The sequence below is a fragment of the Haliaeetus leucocephalus genome, unplaced genomic scaffold, assembly GCF_000737465.1.
Source record: "Haliaeetus leucocephalus isolate CR32 unplaced genomic scaffold, Haliaeetus_leucocephalus-4.0 Scaffold417, whole genome shotgun sequence".
Lineage (NCBI taxonomy): Eukaryota > Metazoa > Chordata > Aves > Accipitriformes > Accipitridae > Haliaeetus > Haliaeetus leucocephalus.
This window is the reverse complement of record NW_010972853.1, coordinates 6,422,073-6,445,593: the sequence shown is the minus strand read 5'-3', so window position 1 is coordinate 6,445,593 and position 23,521 is coordinate 6,422,073. Positions and strand designations below refer to the sequence as shown.

The window sequence follows — 23,521 nt, the reverse complement described above, 5'->3', positions numbered from 1 at the left end:
TTCACACTTGTTCTTTATCTTTGGTTTTGGTTGGGTTTGTCTTTTTTTTTTTAATATCCTTTCAAGGTCTTTCAAACTGTTGCATTTATCTGCTTCAAAATATCTTTAGTTTTAACCTTTGAAGGCAGAATAAATCAGGATCTGAATTGTTTTTTTCCTTTCACCCAGTTTTAATTTGACTATAAATATAAATGCATTACTCCATATACACAATTAGCAAAAGAAAATAATTGGTATTCCCCTCTCAAAGACTGATATTAGTAGTACTGTGTCCGGGAACTCTATGGATGATGCTTTAAAGAAAGTATTCTTTCCCCTGTGTGACAGTTTCCTTTACCTTATCCTTTGTGTACTGTCAATTCTTTTATACTTTCACTGGCTGTTTTCTGGTAGGAAATTGATCCAATTCAGTCATGCAAAACACACACTTCAAGCCAAATAATTCATAGTTATCTACTTGGACAGATAAAATCCTATTGTTCTGATGGTATAAAAAAAAAAAACCCACAAAACAAGCAATAGTGCTTTTAACAGACATGGTTTTATTTCTGGTTTGGTGGTGGTTTGTGTTTTGGTTTGGGTTGGGGTTTTCTGTTGTTCTGTTTTGCAAAGCAGATGTATGGGCTAGATGTGTAACAGTTTTGGTGCGTTTTATACTTTCTGAGGAAGAGATTTTGTGTTTTCTATTTTTCCATGAAGTGTGCCACAGTAGACCAAGCTTAGATGAGATGGTGTTCAAATGCTAATCTGCTGATCTGTTTCAAACCAGGCATTAGTATGCATTCCCTGTCCATAGAGCATAACTGAGAGGACCCGAGTCATTAGCTCAATTGGCCCTCTGTAGAGATGATTAATAACCCTTCAAAAGGCCAACTCAGTTCAAAAAACATGGAAGTTGATGCATTCTTTTGCAGCTCCTGAGGTGTACACTTCACTAATTATCTGCTGATTCCATCATTCAACCTCTAAAAAAAAAACCACCAAGGTCTTGTATTTTAGTCTATATATTGGAAGTGTTGAAAATAGTGGCTAATTTCTTGCCCTGTGAAGGAGGAGAAGGACTTTTGTGGTTCCATCTTATTGGAGAAGGGAGAGAGTCACTGTTTTTAGTCTTTCAGAAAAAATGACATATCAGTAAAATCTGCTAGACAGTATCAGAATTGTCTTTGGCAGTTGAAGCAAGTGCATGCTATAGCACTTGGGTGCTATACTACTGAATGCCTCCTATTTACCTTAAATTGAATAGTGACCACTAATGTATAGTATAAAAATAACTTTTTGAAAGTTCTGACTTCATTTTTAATCAGTTTTGATTTCTATTTAACTGATTTACGGTATCAGTGAGATTTTTGCTTTTGGGGGTCAGTATATTTTAACGATTTTTTTTTTGTCTTTTTGTTTTTTTGTTGGGGGCTTTGTGACTTGATGATAATTGGTGCTTGGTAGAGGAAAATGGGAATGTATGTCTGTAGTAGCTTCTATTGTTGGCATCTATAGATGATGGACAAAATTAGTGCAATCTATACAGACTTGTTAAGTGACACTTCAGTATTGACCTGGGACCCAAAATCAAACTTTGAAACGTTTCCAAACTGAAATATGTTTTCTCTTTTAGCATCACTTAACATTTCAGCTATGACTTTAGGTCTAGCCTCTTAATGTATCACTTAATGTGTCAAAAAATATTTCATGGCCTTTGGGTCTGTTAGTTTTCCTTCTCTCCTCTTTATCCATTTGGGTAGGACCGCAGTACTTAGAAGGCTTTAGTGAGTGTCTCCTAACCTGAAAAGTACTTTCATTGCAAGCCAAGCTAAAGACGACAAAATAATTGTGGATTGTTGTTTGGTTAGGGGTATTGGTTTTTTTGGTTGGTTGGTTGGAGTTTTTTTGCACAAAGTAGAAAGGGAAGCAACATAGTGACAATAGTATGTAAAATAACAAAATTATAAGAGACTTTTTTTTATCTGTTTAGGTGGTCTTAGTACTTTTGCCAGTGGGCTATTTCCTGCGTTCTGTTTTCTTTTGGAAACAATTGTCTCCTCAGGCAGGTCAAACGTAGACACCATCCCAACTGAACTACTGGCAAACTGTTAATCTGCTGAGGAGCAAATAGTGAATCTGTCAGATGTAGAATGTGAAAATATTACAGTGAAACATATTCACATTACGTGGGTTTTAACAATCCTGTTTGATAAAAATGTAAAGGAAATTATGATTTAATGTTTAGTAAAGACAGTGCTAGTGATCATTGCAATTACTGGAAACAGTTTTTTTCATTTGTAACTAGCAACATGTATCTAAGGTGGTAATGAGTTTCTTTTGGGGGGGTGGCATATTAACAGTTGGTTTTGTTTGGTTTTATGAAATGTAATGAAAAGGATGTTGTCCCTCAATAGTGCAGTACAATGTGTACAGTACAGTCAAAAAATAAGGTCAGTTGCAAAGGCCTCTCGCTATCAGGATCTGTAATGTGTAAAGAAATAAGGGCTCATTTTTTTGTGCTCTAAAATAAATTAATGAAGAAAACTCCTTTTTTAAGAATGGCAGTATAGATTATTTTTGGAGTAATTTTCAGAGGAAAATTTTTTACAAAGGAAAAGTTACTATAAGCAGTAAAATGTTACTGCAAATTAAAAATTAATGCTACGTTAGCACAGTAAATCATTAAAAGGTTTTTAAGATACTATTTTCTGTAGTGTAACTCTGTAAGAGTTATTTCTAGATTCTTTTTTTTAAGACATTTCTATGTCTGTAGGGTATCTATTTTTCTCATTAAGCATGAGTCATCAACTGTCTTAAACCTGTTTCCAAATTTCATGGGTTAAGTAATAGCCAGGGGCAGATTCAGGTTAGGTTTTCATAGCTTCAGAGCTGAGAGATTAAATCTGAAGCCGAATTTCATTTAACTGAGTTATGAATAAAGAGAAGAACATAGTCTTCCACATTACTGGGCAGAAAATTTGGGGCCTCTGAGGACTACCTAGGGTATATTCCTGTAAGAATTATGCCTATGAAATAGCAGTAATTAATCCTGTAACACAAGGAGCTTTATTGTGGTATGGCCTTTCGATGTGTCAGTCTGTAAGTAAGTGTTGATATAGTAGAAGTAGCAAAGTACACATATACTTCAGTTTCTAGGCACTTTAATTACTTGCATCTTGTTCACGAAGTGAAACAAGCTCAGTGGGTAGCTGCAATAAATCAATAGTTGAAAGAAAAAAAAGCCAGTTTGAGAAACGCCATCATTGTACAAATTTAAAATGGAGCAGGAGAATAAAGCATAGTGGAAAAGAATGGAGGGTAAATACACAACCTAAGTGTTGGGTTCCAGTTCAGCAAGACACTTATTTCTGTAAAATGGATGTTTTTAGCACTTCTTAAGTTGGCCTTGTTAGGGTCTCAATTTCACTTGATTTTCAAATCACTATTCACATGCTTAAAGATTTCAAAATTTTAAATATTACTCACGTATTACCTTCTATCTCATGGTCTCAAAGTGCTTTGCAAACCAAATTGGCATACAAGTAAGTGGAGGTGACCTCTGACCCTGAAATGCTGTTGTTGAACAGCACATGGAAATAGTGAACATCTTGGCAAGAGACTATACTGTCTCTCTTCAGATAATTAAAGCTGTAGGGAGTATTCGTGAAGGTTTAAGAAAGTCTGTTTATTCTGTGGGTTCTGTCAAGAATACTTGTTGGTTGATGCCATTGAAAAAGAGAACTCAACCACTGAACTCAGTGTGCAAGAGCAAGCATTGAAAACCCTTGGTTGCAGATGGGCAGAGAACTGATTTCCAGAAGCACAATGGGCACTGGAAGTGTGACAAGGATGCCGTCTGCTGAACTGTCCATAAAATACTGCACAGGATTCTGTCCATGGAGGTTTTTGGTCTTACCTCTAAACTCCCTTGATAGTGTTTAATATGTAAATTTGTGAAAATTGGTGTCTAAAGTTAATTTGCTGCATTCACACTTTTTAGAGCAACTAAAAAATTGGGGGGGTAAGACTGCATTTCAGAAGCCTGTTCATTCATATGTGCATATATGTATATATATGAAATAAAATAAAAAATTACTCTCTGGACTATTACGGGGATGCATAGGATAGAGATGGGACCTGCTGCTATATAAAATATCCTTTGTATTAGTGTAAGACACACACAACATGAGCATTCTTCCAGATCTAATAATAGTAGTACTGGTAGTCTTATTCTTATGAACTTAAATCAAGTTCAGAATATTCAGAATGTGCATACTTTAGAGGTGATTTTTTTTTCCCTACTTTTGCATCTCAGGCTACCTGAAATGTATGTGTTGCTTGCTGTATCTCGTTTTAGTTGTCTGCAGAAAATAATTCAGACAGCAAAAAACATCAGCATGTAAAAACGTCCCTTCATAGTAATTACTACACTTCCAGGGATAAGATGCAAGAAAAGCTGGATATGTGGCTTCTGCTGAGTAAATGTGTTGTGGGTTATATACTACGGGTAGAGTGCTTCATAGGTTGACATACTGGGTTTTCTTGTTGTTGAATGGACAGGATTTAAATAACGGGCTTCAGTTAAAATAATGTATGATGTTAACTTGGCATTGCAGCCATTGGCCCACTTAACTTGTTTTTCTTCCTGCTTGGCCTTTCCTTTAATCACCCCTTGTACTTCCCCACAGATGTGTTTCTGGGTTTTTTTGTTGTTTTGGTTTGGTTTGCGTGTGTGTTTGGTTTTTAATTTCTTCGTAATCTGAAGTGGTCAAAGTCTACCAGCCTTTTTTAGTTGCTTATATTGAGACTTGGATGTTATCATGCCACATGTGAATGTGAATGTTTTTGTAGAATTCTGTCCATCTGCAAGTTTGAGCCATAAGAATATGGAATAATTTACACACTGCTGTTCTGACTTAGGCCATTGTGTAGCAAAAGCTAGCGATTTTGTATTGAACAGATGTAATAGAGTCCTTTCTTGCATCTGCTGTGTGCAAAGTATTTTCTTTAGTAGTAGTCTCATCTACTATATTTTAGGTCATTGATTCAGTACAAAATCAAGAAAACAACACAGTTTTCTAAGTCACTTTAAAAGCTCCAGTAAACACTCTACCCTTTTACAACAGGATCCTCTAAGACTGTAGGGTCTTAAAAGTCATTGGCTGATTTGTTCCAGAACCTGACGCCTGTCGAGTTACCTAAGCAAACTTAGAAATGGAGAACTATTTCTTGATACTGTACTTTTTGTGTGAGTTAGTGAGTAATGAATTCAAACTTTAGTTTTCCAGAGCCTTTTCCTGCCCCTCAGGACACTTGCTGTGAAGTTCAAACATTGTTTTCAGGCTGGTGAGGTAATTCCTAGTGTACTCTCCGCATGCGGATGCACATCTGTTAACTTGTATTGGAATTATGCCAAATTCCACTTATTAAGTTTAGAAGTACTTTCGTGGTATTGACTTCAACTGGTTCTCCATAGTTGCGGGTGCTGAAGTGACCAGAATGTGATAAAAGGAATATCTCAAGCCACCCACACAGATATTCACTGTGGTTTGTATCTTGAGCCATGATTTCTAAACTAGATTAAAGTGGGGTTTTCTGAAGCGTGCGTAAATGCTTACAAGGCTATTTAAAGTATCCTGTTCAGCAAAGTCTGTGTAGGATGCTGCCTTCCTTTTAAGGAAAAGGGAGAAAAGAAGATTGAAGCTGTAGATGATCCAAACTAATACAGAAGGGCACATGCTGTGGTGGGCTCAAATTCTCAGTCACAAAATACCTACTGTCCCAGGACAAGGTGAACTACTAATGCAAAATTCCCTAGGCCAGGATCAGCAGGAGCTCTACGCTGGCTGAGAGGTCCCCAATGAAGACTTTGGTTCCTGGGTTGTGAGGAATTCATCCCTCTTCCCTGGGACCTGGCTGGAATACCTGTTATCTTCCTCTGCAGTAACAGCACCTTGTGTAGTGGTTTGACCCCAGCCAGCAACTAAGCACCACACAGCTGCTCACTCACTCCCCCCCACCCAGTGGGATGGGGGAGAAAATTGGAAGCCTAAAGGTAGAACTTGTGGGTTAAGATAAGAACAGTTTAACAGAACAGAAAGGAAGAACTAATAATGATATAGTACTAACAATAATAAAATGACAATAATAATAAAAGGATTGGAATATACAAAACGAGTGATGCACAATGCAATTGCTCACCACTCACCAGTGGTGATGCCCAGTTAGTTCCCGAGCAGCGATCCCCTCAGGCCAACTCTCCCCAGTTTATATACTAGACATGACGTCCCATGGTATGGAATACCCCTTTGGCCACTTTGGGTCAGCTGCCCTGGCTGTGTCCCCTCCCAACTTCTTGTGCCCCTCCAGCCTCCTTGCTGGCTGGGCATAAGAAGCTGAAAAATCCTTGACTTTTAGTCTAAACACTACTTAGCAACAGCTGAAAACACGAGTGTGTTATCTACATTCTTCTCATACTGAACCCAAAACATAACACTATACCAACTACTAGAAAGAAAATTAACTCTATCCCAGCTGAAACCAGGACACCTTGGTAGATCTGTTGGAGCACCATCCTGTCCTCTCAACTAGGTTTTAACTAAAAACATATATGCAAATCAAATTTGGTATATTTGACTAGAAATATCTCAAGAGTCTTCAAATGCAGCTGACTGTATGCAGGAAAAAGGAGGTGGGAAAAGTTTGAAAGTTGGCTGCTTTGCAATATGGAATAGTAAAAGGCAATTCCAACAAAACCTGGAAGTTCAGTCATCATTCTGGAAGTGAATATGTGTTTAATAAGATTCCTTTCCAAATATTTGCAGTTAAGCAGAAGCTTTTTCTCTGGCTATAAAATGAAGTCTGCCATTCTTTCCAGTGTTAACTGCATCTGTCTGTATAACTGTGCCAATATGAAAAGCAGTTGCTTTGGTATCAATACCTTAAACTTCATATACCACAGCAATATAGAATAATTTAAGCAAGCTATTAATTTATAACTGCAATACGTCTATCTTCCTAGCTTTAAAAATTTGCTAGGAATGAAAAAAGAGTCTGTCAAGAAACTGTAAGGACTGTAATGTATATGGTATGATGGGGGCTTAAAGTGTTTTAACAGGCATAAAAACTATTTTTAAGGACATGTGTTTACATGGTTCTGTGAAAAGTAAATATAATGGAAAACTAGGTGCAAAACTGAAAGGCAAGGCACTCTGCCTATAAGCAGCAGTTTGTTACTAATGCACTCGGTATGTTTGGAAAACATACAGGCTCTCACTTCAGGCTTATAGCACTTTATGGTGTGTTAACATGTGGAAAAAAGAAAGTTTTTTCATTGCAACCCAAAGCAATTATTTTTTTTTTTTTTATTTGTAGGCACCAAAAAACTTTTGTCTAGTCTTTCAACTTGGGAAGATATCGCATACCTTAATCTGAATTTCCAGGGTAACTGATTTTTTTTATTATTTGAGTTTTGGTTTACTATTCAGTAGATAAAAATAACTTATATGTAGAAAGAACAAATACTACTTCAAACTATATTTTGAACAATGTATGAACAAACCTTAATTAAGAGATACATATCTTGTACATCTTTATCTTGAAAACAGTGAGAGTGAGGTTGACAACTTGTTACGAACAGTGATGCGGTAGATGCTGATTTAAGCAGACAGATGATGCAAATTGTTTGTTATTTGAACTATTGGGAAGGGCTCTGGGATAAACAGTGTGTGTTTAGACTTATAAATAGTTTGCCTCTGTTGTATCTGAAAGCTTCTCTTTTCTTTCTGTTTTCCAATTTGATGTCAAAACATGCTGTGCCTAAAGAAACAGAAGGAATTAATTTTTGGTTATACTGCTGTGCCTTTAGGGCCACTGACATCCCCTTGTCCTATTTGGCAAGTAGAGAAGGTAGAAACTGTGCAGCTTCTCCCTGCTTTCAACTCCTTAGATCCCAGATGGTGAGAAGGCAGCATTGTCAGAGGAAGGACAGAGGAAATATGGGCAAAGGTAGGAAATGCAATTCTGAGAAGTCAAGCCTCAATTTATCAGACATTTTGACACCTGGCAAGCCTTGACATGCAAGTGGGAATTTAAACTTGCCCCAGTTTTAGCTGCTTTTGTTTATTTTCAGTGAAGCTAGCTGTCTTCTACTGCAAAAAATACCCTTTTTTTTCCTGTACCTAAAATTAATCCTGGAGGTGGCAGAGTCTGGGTTCTTCTTAGCACTGTCTTCTCAGAGCATCCCTGAGGTTAGCTGAGGTTTAAGAACCATGGCAGATATGAAGGTTGCAGGAGGTAGCAATTGGGCAACTATAGTGGGAAGGCTTGAAGTTCTAGAATTAATTTAGATGCCACATTAAATCAGCATTTAGTTGAAACTGCTCTGAGAAAACAGGAAATACTGCAAGTTTTGGTGTTCAAACTCAAAGCTGGAGTTGATAGACAACAAAGCTTGCAGCCATCATGTGAAGCAGACTGGAAATAGTTTTCCTGAAATCCCCATGGTATACTAAGACAGTTTCATGTATCTGGTCCGTATTCTTTAATACCTAAGTAAGTCAGAATGTATCCATTTGTTCCACCTTTCTTAATCCTCAGCTTCATTTATCTGATTTTTGGAAAGTTGCTTTGGGAAATTCTGGAAATTGCTTGCCAGGACCATACTTTGCTTATAGGAACATGTGGCCTGAACAGTATTAGCTCAAACTACCTTGGAGCATTGCAGAACAGCAATAATACAAGCTTCTACTATCATAAGGGTTGAGGAATGTGTTATTTAGTGTCCTTTCCCCTGCCTAGTCCCCATTTCCTCCCTCTGGGAAGAGAACAGAGAGAGTAAGATTTTGAAATGTAGAAGAAAACAATTGTAAGGTTGTTCTTGTGACAGAAGGAAGAGCTCCTCATGTTATAGAGGTAAATCATCTTTTTTCTTGACTTTTGCTTTGGAATGATGTAGGTGAGAATAGAAAATCAGGGTCAGACCTTGTAGATATCTTGTTGGTATTGTCTTTTCTTTCAGCCTTTGTACTTTATGACATTTGCAAGAAAGAAATGTCTTGGGTTTCCTCAAATTTCTGAGGCATTTCCACAAGTTACTTGCGCTTTGTCCTCTCCGTACAAAAACTCAAAACATGTTCCAGAATTGAGTAGTAATTGGACAAAGAAACAAAAAACTCACTGGTTTTTTGATGGTCAGAAACTGCAATCATCAGCCTGACTGGTAGCCATAGCTTACTAGAATTGTGTACAAGACTGTCAGAATTTTAGTCAATAAGCTTTTTGCAAGTTTAAGAAATAGTTGTTTCCTTGGTGGCTGGGAGTGAAGGGACTTGCAGAATGAGAATTAGATGTAATTGCAAAAACAGAAGTCTGGAGGGAGAAGACAGCTTTTCAAAATGTAAATCTGGAGAACTGGAAAGTATAGAGCAGTAATTATCTCTGTCACAGTCTGTTCATAACCTACTTTTTTTCCTTAAGAACTGTCATGAAAAAAAAAAAGCATTTCTACCACAAATACTAATACATGATTTTACCTATTTCCTAAGAAAATCTGTATGGGATATTAAATAATATTTTTAATTAAAATGTGCTGCTGCTTTTAAGTTTGCTCTTTTTATTCTGACTGAATCAAAAGCTGTTTGGGAAACTCCTGGCTGTTTTTAGACTTGGTCTCACTGTGAAAAGAAGAGTTTGCTTTAGGGCAACATTTCTACAGGAAGGTAGGAATGATTAAATTCTAGATACAGTGACCATGAAATCACATCAAACTGTCATGGTATTGAGTTAAACTTTCTCTTAATATCAAAAAGATCTTTTTTTAAAAGGCTTTAGACCATCTGGAGTGCATTCTAAAGATTTTTTTCATCATTAATTAATAGTAGCCAATTTGACAAACTTTGCATCATTGGTTATTTATGAGTTGAGGGATGAGTATCCACTGTACAGGATTTGACATACAGATAGATTATGCTGATCTGACATTAAATTGATGAATAGTTTTGGATTGTACTACACAGCCAATGCCTTCAGTAGACTTCTGCAGGCCCACTCAGGAGTGAGTCTTAGTCTGTCACTTTCACAAATGAAATCATTTCATAGATGAAAGTAATTTTTTGAGTGATCTTACTTCATTTTTTACTTTTTTTTTCCTCAAGAGCTAGTGACACAACAGCAATAAAAGTTAAGGCTGCTTAATTTATTAATCTGTGCAGTGCCCAGATAAAAAAAAATCTTATTATATTGTGAACAGTTGCACCAGTCACTGCCTGCTTCAGGACCTTGCACTTCTTAATTTCTCCCTTCAGTAGTTATTTCAGTCATTCAGCACTTTAGAAATACACTGCAACATGATTAGAAATTTTGTGGGGCGATCAAGCCATTTGTCATAAGATTACTAACTACCTAGAGTTTGAGTTATTAAATACACAGATCCAAATTTAAAGAACATCCAAAACATACACAGATATTCAGAGTCAAGACTTCAAAGACAGACATTGCTTTTTACATATGTATTTCAAATCTGATAAAATAAATAAAAGTTCATGGTGTGGTGGTTTAGAGCTTTCAGGCCATTTCTCAAGGGCAGGTATTTTGGGGTGAGTATTTAAGGAATTAACCATTTTTCATTATTTTATCTTTTCCATTCAAGACTCAAGAAATAAAGAAAATGTATTCTGGACTGCAGATGAGATGAATTTGGACTGTGACTTTAGTCTCCCTTAGCTTTCTGTGTGAAGAGCTGTATTGATTTGCTGCTTAAGATGCTAGACATGCATGTGGTCCTGGATTCTAGCTGAGATCTGGAATTCAAATACATTTGTTTCCATGTGTTCCGAATGATGAGAACAGTGACTCTTCTGACTGTCACAGCATTCTCTAAAGCTAATTCTGATCTGACTATTTCTGCCTCATATTCTCTGATCTGCTTTTAAAACAGAGTATTTTGCTTAAATGCGTGCCTCTCAAGCTTTAACAACCTCTTTGAAACTTGATACCAAACTTATTTTTATTTACAATGCAAAATAGTTAATAATGTCTTCAGTCCCAGAAGAAATAGTGCTGTTTCTGACTCAGCGACTTTTGGTTGTATGTTAATCTAGTGTTTAAAAAAAAAACAACAAAAAAACCCAAAAACAAACCTCACAATGTCTTCTGTCATAAATTGCTGTAGCTGTCTTATCACACGTTCTTTCTTACTTTAAGAATAACTGTAGGTTTCTTTAAAAAAATAAATAAAAATTTAAAAAGCTTATTTATTTGCATCTGATGACACACAGAAATTCTGTATGGACCAACCATCTATTGATGGGTTCCAAACAAATGTACTTTGCCCACACTAGTACAGCATCATATTTTGAAGGCATAATGTTAAGCTATGTTCCGCTCCCCCCCCCACCCCAAAAAGCAAAGCAAACAAAAAACGCCACCTAAAATTGAATCATAACTTAAATATTGTCTCTTATTAAGGTAGATAATGATTGTGGAAGATGTTAATGATCACATCTGAATGACTTGTCAGAGAGGGAATATGGCTAGGAGCATGTAATTGCTTTCAAATTTTTTCAGGTTTAAGAAAAGAATTTTACATGTTTGCAAGGTACCACCCACTCAGTGGCTTGTGTAGAAGTGCTCTAGTTTGCAAAGCAACATAATGAGCAGCTAGTGAGGATGGTTTTCCCAGCTGCCAAAGGGTTTCACAGAGTTGTAATGATTGCCATACTACTGTCAAGCTCTCATGGACTAAATGAAGGTTTTAAAGCATGTTTGGTGGGTTCATGGGTGGCTGTTTTTTTGAATGTTCTAGAAATGCTAGCTTTTTCCTAAAATACCAAGACACAAAAGGTGAAGTGCAAGTAGATCTGTTTGGCTTTGTGCAATAGTCACGAGTGTGAGACCTAACGGGAGAACTGCCATTTTTCCAAGATCACGTCAGCTAACGTGAGACTGAATTTCTACCTAAGATGACTGAGATACCCAAGACCCTTATCAGCTCTTCCGTAGAAGAGCCCTCTTGGCATCTCCCAGAGTTACTGTGTGGTGGATGATATAGAAAGTCATCTAATCAAGGTGTTTTTATGGTTGATCGCTAATAGGCATTTTTAAGAGTTGCTGAAGTTTAGGCACTTAATGTAATCTTCTTTCGCCAAAGTACAGAGCACTAACAGCTCCAGCTGAAGACAAAGCTGCTGTTCATTTATTATTAAAAGTGCTATACAGAGAATTTGGAGAATTAGATTTTGGATATGACAGATCAGTGAAACAATTTATGGAGCTGTTGATGCTAGACATTTAGTGTTTAACTATTGTATCTGTAAAATTTTGTATTTTCATCTTGAAATATGTCATGACCCCTGTTTTCAAAAGCACTGGAATGTATGACATGTAGAAGCCTTCACAGCAGCGAGAAGCCTCCTGTGCTAAAGTTTAGGGCAGTACATCTTGTAGTTGATTATTCATGAGATTCTGAGGGGGAAGAAATAGCATTTGATCACATAATTGTTTTGTCTAGTGCTTCCTAGTTTTGAACACTTTGTTTTGCAATGCTACTAGTGTTAATTCTGTATGTGGCTTATGTATAGCATGCACAATTTTTTCTTTTTAATATTCATTTAGTGGTAGATTATTGACGGTTTTGTACGGAAAGGGAATAATCCACAGACCATAAAACTTGAGCCACTGTTAGATAGCCTTCTATTACTACTGCTTTGTAGAAAATACATGAAACTTGGTATAGTGGAATGCTATGGAGTTTGCCATAACTTTTGAATTTTTCCCACTCGGTCTGTAAACTTGCAGTAAAAACAGAACCTGTACATACTACGTAAGTATAGATAGGATGCCTGTCACCTCTGCTTTATTAATATTGTTGGGCTTGGGTGCATAGGCCATTGAGCAATCAATGAATCTTAAATACCAATCTCACTTAGTAGTATCTAGTCTTTGCATTTCAGTAGTTGTTCTCATCTAATTTTGCTGCTACCTTTCTGATACTACATTGGTTTTCTCTGTTCTGTACTACTTGATGCGCAATTCTGAATTGCATACTGCACCAATTTGGTTCTCAGTGCTTCAACTGCTATGAAGAGACTTCTGGCAATCTGTTTATTACATTAAGTCCAACTATGCTTTCTATTCCAAAGTAACTTATTAAAAACAGTTGTCTGCCATGTGGAATGTTAGTATCTGATTTATTTATTTTTTTACCTACTAAAATTTCTTTGGAAATTAATTTTCTGTTTATCAGATTAAGCTCTCATAAGGGTGCTTGGACTTTCACATGTACAGACATACACTGAACTGAAAATGTGTAAATCTGAGATATTGAAAAGAATTTTTCATATTAATCTGCATTTGCTAATCTATTCCAAAGTTCATTTAATATCAAGACAGTGATCTGTACATTGGTAAATTTTCATCCTAAGAAACAATATTAACTTTTTAGCTTTACAGAATGATGAGGTATTACATCAATGTTTACTTACTGTAAACTGTGCCCCTGAGCAGAGAAGTGCACGCAGCATGCATCTTCAGAGTGGGAAGCCTGTTTTTCTGATTATTTGGATAAAGGGGGTGCACAAAAATAATTGTGCTATTACTATTCAAGTCTTGATTATTTTAAAAGCGTTCTTTAACTGCCAGCATCTAAAAATCAGAGAAAAGTGACTTTTCCCTCTTTCCCTCTTTTGGGAGGACCATATGGATAAAAGAATTTTTGGAAATAAAGAGTTTAAGGACAAAGGTAAATGACACACCATCTTTAGCAGTTTGTGCGGTACAATGATTCTACAAATTATTTCTTCACTGAAAGTTGAAACGTGTTTGGAAGTGATTTAACTTACAGGAACAGATAAATAACATGTAAATAAAATACAGAGTATGATTATAGAAAGTGCCTCAAACTGCTTATAAAACTTTCAAGGAGGTTAAAAGATACACTGATGAAAAGAAAATTTGTTTGTTTAGAGAAAAAGTCTAATACAGGAAGCCAATTTTCCTGCTGTTGAAAAGTTAGCTTTAATGTTTAAAAACCTGATGCTGAGTTAAAGGATACACTAATTGGAGGGGTTTATATTGCTTTCTTTTTCAAAAGCAGGGCAGTCTTGCATGACTTTGTGGTTTTTAACATGTATTTTGTTTATAACAAGTAAGATCGTTCTTATTTATGGTCTTTATTTGTGGTACCTAATAGTTTTTGGGGCAGTTGAGCAATCTTAAGCTCCTTAATTCTTATAACTATATTTTTCACAGACTATTGTCTCATTTGGTGGGTTTACTTTCTCAATGCAGTAAGTGCGTATACTTACATCTGTTGACTAGAAACTGGAAATTGGGAATTGAATGTCATAGATGTAGGTCATGCTTGTATAACACCACCAACATGTGACGTGTTGTGAAAAGACTGGAGAAACCTATATTTTTTTTCAATCAATCACCAACATGAAAGTCAGTCTAATGTAACAGGATTTTTTTTAAAAGTACATAAATGGACTTATACTTACATGGAGATGTCTCCCTACACCACCACCACCACCCCCTTTGTGTTCTCTTGTCTAAACTGACAAGAAGAGAAAGAAATGAATAAGAGGTTGGGTATGACAAACATCAGCTAATTAGCGGGGGGGGAAGAGAACATTGAGTTGATTGTAAGAATGCAGATGGAAGGACCTTCGTTTTAGTTCTGTTTTTCACAGGGTGTTGGCAATTTAAGCTGATAATGGTTAAAATATATCCAATTTTGAGCAGTATAATGCTTGTTTGGCATCGCACCATCATACTGACAATAAGAAATGTGCTTTTCAGCATGATATCCAGGAAGGGGAATGTGTTCTACTGTCAGAACCAGTGACGTGTGTTAACTTTGTGGGACATTATAGAAAATACACCAGCAAACCAGCTACTGATACAGTGAACTAAACAGCACATTCCTGAAACATTAAGCCCATTTCAGTTATATGTTTTTTATTTTATATGTTCAGTGACGAACAAGAAACCAGCTCAAGCTTCTATTACGAAGGTGAAGCAATTTGAAGGCTCTACATCTTTTGTCAGGAGAACGCAGTGGATGCTCGAGCAGCTTCGCCAGGTCAATGGTATAGACCCTAATCGGGTGAGTCTGAACAGTTCTAGAAAATGAAAATTGAGCTCTTTTGTAACTGATTTGTGAATCAGACATTCTTTCACTATTCAAAAGGCATCTGGAAAGATAAGGTACAAGTTTAAGTGCAAATTCTCAAAAGCTCTCAATTTCAGAAGAAATAACTCAATGGAATATGTGAAATAAATTTTAATGGGAAAGATGGGAGGAAGCCACAACTCATATGGGGCTTTTTCTTCCTGTCTTTCCCTACTTTTCCTACTCTCTCTCTTCTTTGTAAAGAGAAAAATTAGAGCCTTGTTTGCCTTGTCTTCAGCTATAAGCCTCTTGGGGTCCGTTTTGGCATGCAGCTGTGTTGCAAGATAGAGCAGTAAGTAGAAGCAAGGACAAGGAGAGGTTACTGAGGTTCAAGTTTGTGAAATATTGTGAACTTTGCGTTTTTTTTTCTAGGACATTCCTCGGATCGTTCTGCATTTCGTATCTTTTTCTACAAAGTGTGGTGGTGTGGTTTAGTTGCCAATGGCACAAGAACGTTGATTTAAACAAACAAAAAAAATGCCAACAAAAATAAAAGAAACAAACCAACCCCCCACTAAATAGTTTTGGAATTATTCCTTTAATGTGGAATATACAGCCTGCCTTGAGCTGTCTCAAGACAAAGTCGTACTAATATGTAATGAGCTTATGAATACAAATCTTCAGTAGTAAAACAGCAGAATTAGAAGTTAGGAATGTGGCTCATACTATGTGATCACAAAGTGACTTACTGTGTTTGTTGTACAGGAAAATATGTTTGTGACTGACCCCCTTGGTTGGTTCAAAGCTGTGCTCTGATCAGGCACCTAAGCATCTTAACAATGGTGCACCAAATTCTGTTACTACCCAGTACAGTCTTTTGTACAAAAAAGAAGCCCTATGGCCCCTGCCCTATGGAATGCAGGGAGTGGAATTACATTTTCTTTGGGTAAATGGACAATGAAAATGAGAGCAATGACAAATAGGTAAGGGATAGGAATTTTAGGCCCTTTTCCAGCATCTTCTATGCAGCTATGTAAACAACAGATGCTTGGGATACTCTTAGATTGAAAGTCCTATCAAGTTCTTAAGCTTAGACGTGTTCCTTTCAAACTTGTCTTCCTGTGACTTCCTAGTGTCATTGATTCAAAGAAAGCATTTACTAGATTAGACTAAAAAACGATATTTAGCAAAAATTGCTAAATATATAGCAATGCTTCTTGCATAAAATCAATTTACTTTGGCAGTTGGTGCTTGATTTAGAGCTGGGCTTTCATTTGTTCTAGGAGTACTCTTGTTCGTGTTATTCTGAGACCTATGCAACACTTCATGATAATACAAGAACTAGGACTTGCTATTTGTTTTCCTTCTTTGGCTGAGCATTGAGAGCAGAACCACATCTTCCATAATATAGTGTAAAAGTAGATTTTGTGCTGAGAGGCACAAATCCTTGCATAATATAGAAGACACATCTAACTATATATCTGTAGATAATAAGGATTTCTTATGAGTTTCTAACTTTTCATTTTTTTGGTCTAAAGTATTTTTGTTTTCAGGTATTTTTGTCATAGCTGAATATTCCGCATTAAAAATACCTGGAAGAAAAAAAAACTTCCTTCCTGTTTTGTTTTTTTGCATCCAAAAATATGCAAAGGAAAAATAATCCTAGGATAGTCTTGAGTTGCATGACCATTCTGCTTTTTCCAGCATAATTCCTTTTCAAAAATAATAGCTCTATATCTTTCTCCAAATCATTTATAAAACTGGAGTAATAGTAGTGTGTTTTTTTTCTTCTAGGATTCCCCAGAATTTGATCTACTATTTGAAAATGCTTTTGACCAATGGGTAGCAAGCACAGCTTCAGAAAAATGCACATTCTTTCAGGTCCTACATCACACTTGTCAGCGATACCTTACAGACAAGAAGCCAGAATTTATCAACTGCCAGTCTAAAATTATGGGAGGTAAGTTTATTGAAGCTGGAGTACTTCGTGCAGTTGGACATGAAATGATTTGCACATGAGTTATTCTGTGTTCAAATGAGCTTGCAGCCTAATTACATCTTGAAATCATGGGTCTGAATATGTTAACTTCACAGTAGTAAACTTGTAGGCTTCAGCATTTCTCCATCAAGCACCACTTCACACTCTTCCACTAACTTTGTTTCCCTAGTCTTCAGTTCTAGAGGCAACATCCCCTACCCACCTTTTGAGAAGTCATTCTCATCCCTCTTTTTAGCAACCTTGATTTCAATTTGTCTCTACTTTTGTTCATCCAGAAACATTTCTGAGTGGCCTGAAATACTTACACTAAAAGCCTGTTCTGCATTGCCATTTCCTCACAAGTCTGTGAAAAAGTGGTTATTACTAAACTTCCCATGGTTTTTTTGGAATTTACTTTTATCTTGACAGAAATTGGTTAGTTTAGAGTTTTGTTGTTTCATGAGTCACATATCTTAAGGTGAATTTCCAGAATTAGATTAAATAAAGTCTGGTTAGGTAGAAAAAGTCTGGTCAGTATGTGAAATTGGTATTTTCTATGCACTTCCCGAGCAACAAAGACTATTTGGGGGGGGGATTTCATGTATTTCAGAAAGTATTCTTCAGGAAAATAAACTTTTAGTTGTTCCCTTAGACTGAAATTTCTGAAAATAGTCTCCTTTTTGTCTGCTCTAAAACAGAACACTTTTAAAAACTCTTACACTTTCTATAGCTGGAATAAAAAAACCTGTTTTTCTCAGTGAGTCTCCAAACTGTAGAAGAGAAGTGCAAGCTGACTTGGGGTTTGGTTTAGTTGTTGTTTCTTCCCCCTAGTAGACATCAGTTATAAATATGGAGAGCCTTATTCAGTTATTTCTGGTAATTCTTCTCTCTCATAAAACTATAACACGTACCTGTACAATATTATCAGAACTATATTTTGTGCAGCCACCTTTATATGTTCTTTTTTCTGGCTGTTATATTGTCTTGTGTCCCTTTCCTCTAAAACACTAAAGGTAAACTTGAGGAAGGGGGAAATCATCTCCAGTTTGGTGCTTACATTTTAGCTACTGACACTGAGGTTACACCTAACTTTGTGGTCATAAGTCAGAACTGTTCTGTCAATCATACTTTTAGTGTCTTCTCAAACTAAGAAAAAAGGCACAAAATTTCTTGTAAACTTCCTCTCTCATTTTTTCCACTTCCACATTAATAGGATTTCCTTTGTTTTCTTTTTGGTGTGGTGGGGGGAAGGGAGGAGCAGTTTCTGCACTGATGGGAGAAGATATCCTCTACAATTTTTCCATTTCATATGGAAGAAATCTCCTATCAAGCCTTTGTTTGTCATCTGTTTGCTAATGATGCTCATGTCCATCCTTCCTGCTAATAAGTTAGTATTAATACAGCACCACACATTTCAGCCTTTGAAATTATTTTATTCTCATAAGCTTGACCTGTCCAAAATTGAGTTCCTGATTCAACTGACCCAAATATTAATCTTTATCCTAATCAAGTGTCATCACAGTGTGGAAAAAAAAAAAATTGCCACTGAGGTTCATAAACTTCTGCTCGACTTCTACTTTTTTAACACATATTAGACCTTACCATGTCCCATGAAGCATACCCGCATTCTCTCTGTTGCAACTTTGTAACTAAAATGGGCTTATTCAGCCATCCTCCAATACCAGATGGTGACTGTTTCCATATTCCTTGCCTGTCACTCTGACTGCACAGATGCAGTCTGTGTGTGTACACATATGGTACAGAGTACAGACATGGATGTGGTAGAGGGCCAGGGAGTAATAAATCTCGTCATGGATACAGTGCTTCTGTTGTTCTTCACACTGTCAACGTTTTCCTCACACTGGGTTACAGACTCCCTGTGGATAAGTTTAAATTCGATAGAAACTGTAATAACTGTAAACCAAGTACTGGTTGACCCTAAATTCCAGTGACTTTCTGTGTGTCAGCCTCACTGAGCAAAAAAATAAAAAAAAAAAAAAGAGTCCTCCTTAGCAAATAACTGGTATCAATAATTATAAAAGGCAGTGCAGTCATATTATTGGAAATTGTGTTGTAATATGTAAGGTGCAATAGTGTGTTTAAATGTCTGCTGTTCCTTTCAATATTCAGTTTGGTATTCTTAATGCAATGCTAAGTTTTCTACAGAAATACTGTATCTATACTGTAATTACATGCTTTATACATGCATAGAGGTAAATTCGTACTCAGTTCCAAAGCATTGTCCTAGCACCCATGCTGGTATTTCCTGAAAACATAGGTAGTTAATTATGAAAAAATAGATTAAATTAGCTTTTCAAACTAAATTGTTTTAGTTGTAGAAAAATTATTTTTCTGCCATGTTTAGCATTTTTCCTAATGTTCTCGTATAGATGGGAATATATTTCACAAATCTTTCCATCATCTTCAAAAGCTATTGCATTACTTTATATTTAATTGTATTTATCTAGTAAAGCCATGCCTCCTCCACTGATTAAAAATAAATAACTGTCATAGCAGCTTTGAAATATCTCCCAATTAAAGGCAGGTCTCCCTGGTAATATGTAATACTGTGAAGTTAGTTCAGTCACTGGGTTATGTTAGTTGGTCTGTTACTTTGAGACAAATGGAGTAATTAAGTGACTGGAAGCAGCACTATTCTTTGACTTTAGAAGCAAGTTGGTAGTTGGCAGGTGCAGACACTAGGGAGATACCTGCACTTCTGCTGGTCCTTGTTTGAAGCCCAGGGATGGGCCAGCTGTGTATCAAAACCCATTTAGTCTGAAACCTCCAGTACCAGAGTTTTTTATGGAAAATGCAGTGAAATGTGTTGTCGATCTCAAATTCATCCTGACTGGAGCAAGTAAGGTCCAACTGTAGCCAAGCAAACCAAAGAACATATACTTGAGGATACAGCTTGAAATTAATTAAATTCAGTTCAGAATTTGCACCCTGGTTATTTTGTTATTGTTTTCTTGGGGTATTTTGCTAATTAGCCAAAGCAGTATATTCAAGTCATTCAGTCAGATTTCAGATAAAGCATGTCACTTCATCCTCTCTACCAAGGTACCATTTATATTTTAAGTGATATTCTTTTGAGCTTTCAGGGGGCTATGAAAAGTAATACTCTTTTTGGATGGTTAGTCAGTTTAACTTCTCATACTCTACAAGTATTTTTTAAATAAATTATTAGAATATATATATGCATGCACCCATGTGCTTATGTGTGTCATGATACAGATATGCACATCATATATGTAATGTGTATCTTGTAGCTAATGCATATTTTGAAAACAAGACAAAAAAAATGCCACCAAAGAACACTTCCTCCCAAGTGGAACTGAAGATGAAAGAACTTGAAGGGCTTGTTTACAAGCTTACTTATCTTATTGAGCCTTATTTCTTCCTAAAGGATAGGAGTGAAGAAAGTGAAATTCATGCTGCTCTTGTTTCTGCAGGAAGTGCTTAGGAGCTTAGCTGTAAGTAAATATGGGTGTCCCTGTGGAACTGCAGACCCTCTTCATTGCCTTCCTCCTTCTACCTCCTTCCCCATACACACACTTCCTCCTACGGGCCACAGTCCTGGCCCTGATTCTTCTTCTCCAGAACTGTTTTTTGCTTTATTTTCATTTGAGTATCATGTAAGGATATAGTCTGTAGAGTTAAATAGGCTAGACAGTTTTCTAATGACATTAGTAATTACAGATATAATGAGAACTGATTAAAGGTGTGGGTGCTAATTCTGAGAACAAAGAACAAATTCAAATTTAGGAAGACTGTAGCAAGATTCCTCCCACTAGTATCTTGTACTAAATATTTCAAGTTTGTCTTTTGTTTAGAATTTAGAAGCGCCCTCTCCATAGCTTACGTGTGTTCTGGATGTTATTTTGGAGAGGAAAGGAAAGGCAGGTATTTGGGGGTACAGGGTTTCTTGATTGAGGTAGGAAATATTTTTCACTTTTGTATCTTTCTAACATACAGGTTCTGATACTGGAATATGTCTGATTTGGAGTATCTTTGTGTTAATTGTTATTCAGTGGCCAAGTTGAGCAGATTGTATTGCTTTTATCTCAGTAATGTAAAAAACAAAGTTGGAGATGAGTGGTGTACAGAAATTTTGGCATCTACAGGTTGTGTGTGTTAGAACAGCTTAATTCTTGACAACATTAGGCTGACACTGAGGGATAAGTTTGATTTCTTTCTGGATAGAACCCTGTGATACAGCATTTGACCCTCTTCAAACGATTTCTGGGCCTGTAAGAGTAAACAGTTGCTGCCACCTTTAGATATGTATTAGAAATGCATAATCCTTGGTAAGGAGCAAGACCTCAGGTTGAAGGAAGATGATGATCTTGTGGTTTTGTTTGGGTTTTGTTTCAAGCTTTGTCCTACCTATATGCGTTGGTTTTAACAGTCATTCTGCTGAATTAATTAAAATATTCTTAGAAGCCCAAAGTAATGACATCTTTGCCTCTGTAACCTTTTCTCTAGGACAGCTAGCAGGAGTTATTAATGGATCATTCTTTTCCTTCTCCAAGAATATATTGCCAGTGTGAGAATGGTAACGAGTACTTCTTTTTGCATACGCTATTGACTTGACTTAGCTTACCACATTTAAGCCCTGGGAAGCATAAAGTGGTGTTTACCATACTGTGCAAGATTAATGACTGACTAAAGGGGAGGAATGAAAACTTTCTATTGAGGATTAGGATGGGAAGAAGGACAATTGTTGCCCTCCCTTCTGTCAGATAACTGGTAGTTGTTGGTTTCAATTCTTACCTGATTTGCCATTGAAGAAAGTGTGTAACTGAAGATATTATTCTTACAGACTTTCACTTGTACATTAATTCTGATGCAAATTAAGTTGAACAAACAAAAAAAAGGACGAAGTATCTATCATGTGATTTTGGCTGTGTTTTGCTGTTTTGAAATTACCAATTGGATGAATCTTAGCAATGTTTCTGTACAGAAACAACATTTGTTGTATTTGATTAAGATATTTCTTGCCAATGTATACCAAATACTCAGTTGCTTTCTTTGAGGAAAATAAAGGCCAGTGTCAGTCTAGAGATTGAAATATTAGAAATAAACTTTCTGCTACCAAAGACCTTTTCAGGTCCTTGATTTTATGCTCTGCATGTTCATGTCCAGATTAATTCTGCTTTACCATTTTTTTTTATTTAACTGGATGGATTTCAGTTGTCTTAAGCATAAAAGCCATGTGTTGAGATCAGAATGGATAAGAATAGTTGAGTGATTGTTCCATAGAAATATTGCATATAATCAGAGCTCTAAATTAACTTTCTAAAATGGGAATCTTGGGCAAAAAAGTACATTATATCCTTGTAAAATCTGTAGGGGTACATAAAATGAGAAGGGACATTTGTCAGTGTAAAGGTTGGTTCCTTTTTGATCTGTACAACTCTGAGATGAGATACAAAGAAACCATTAAGCAATATATTTTCTTCCTTTTTCTGAAGAATGAAGGTCTAAGTGAGGTGTTATCTTCAAGACGCAGAATATTACTGTTTTTCATAGAAATGGGAAAATTTTTTGTGTCAAATTATCAGATTTTGGTGTTTACACAGCCAGAATGGAGTTCTGTGCTTTAGTGCTAATTACTGATTCTCAAAGTTCCTGGTTGGTTAGACTGTCATTAAGTATAAATATTAGTTAGTATTGAAAATATAACTAGCTAAGGTTAGTTTTGATTTTTATAAATGTAATAAGTTAGAGTTTAAAGTTTTCAAGTTTAAATAAATTTCTCAGTTTGGAAGAGGGTAAAGGTTGTGGTAATATGAAATTGATCCTAATTAGATATTTCCTTAATTTATAGCCAATCGGCAATATACAATAACGTCCTGTCCTCGCATTGATGCCAGTATTTTAAAATGTCAATGGGAGAAGTACATTTGAAATAGAGAAGATAAGTTTTTCTGCAGGACAGTTGTGACCTGTCAGTTTGGCTCTTAATCATTGTGCTATATATTCTCTAGACTTTAATTACTGATTTCTAATTTCTGTAATTTTCACTAAACTTTAAACTTCAGTACTGTATTTTGGAGGTGGGAAAGCAGGGACATCAAAACTATATGGTGATGTTGAACCCTAGAAGAAACCAAAGTGTATGAATGTAATTGACTTGAAAAATTATAGATATCTTACCCTTTTTTTAATGGAACATTTATTAGCACTAAACCAGTTCAAGACAAAAAGTTCAAAGGTAGAAAGAAAATTAAAAAAACACTTAGCTTATGAAAATCCTTGCTTTAATGTGCTGCCTGTGTAAAAACATTTAAAAGATTAGCTATGTAAAGATTTGGAAGTAAACTATTATTCTCATGTTCTTCTGATCATCAAGCAAACTAGTAATTATTGAAGCTTAGGGGATGACTGTTGTGTAGTTACTCCAGTTTGCCTACTGCAGTATTATATCCCTTTGAGAAGGTGGT

General features: G+C 36.1%; 1 protein-coding gene across 1 annotated transcript in view; it reads left to right on the top strand.

Annotated features, from left to right (window-relative positions):
* STXBP6 (syntaxin binding protein 6 (amisyn)) overlaps positions 1-23,521 on the top strand; it is a 92,990-nt gene that overhangs the window by 48,514 nt on the left and 20,955 nt on the right. The window contains exons 4-5 of the mRNA XM_010574234.1: positions 14,958-15,088; positions 16,889-17,054. Of these exons, the coding sequence (XP_010572536.1) occupies positions 14,958-15,088; positions 16,889-17,054 (297 nt within the window). The remainder of the gene's footprint in view (positions 1-14,957; positions 15,089-16,888; positions 17,055-23,521) is intronic.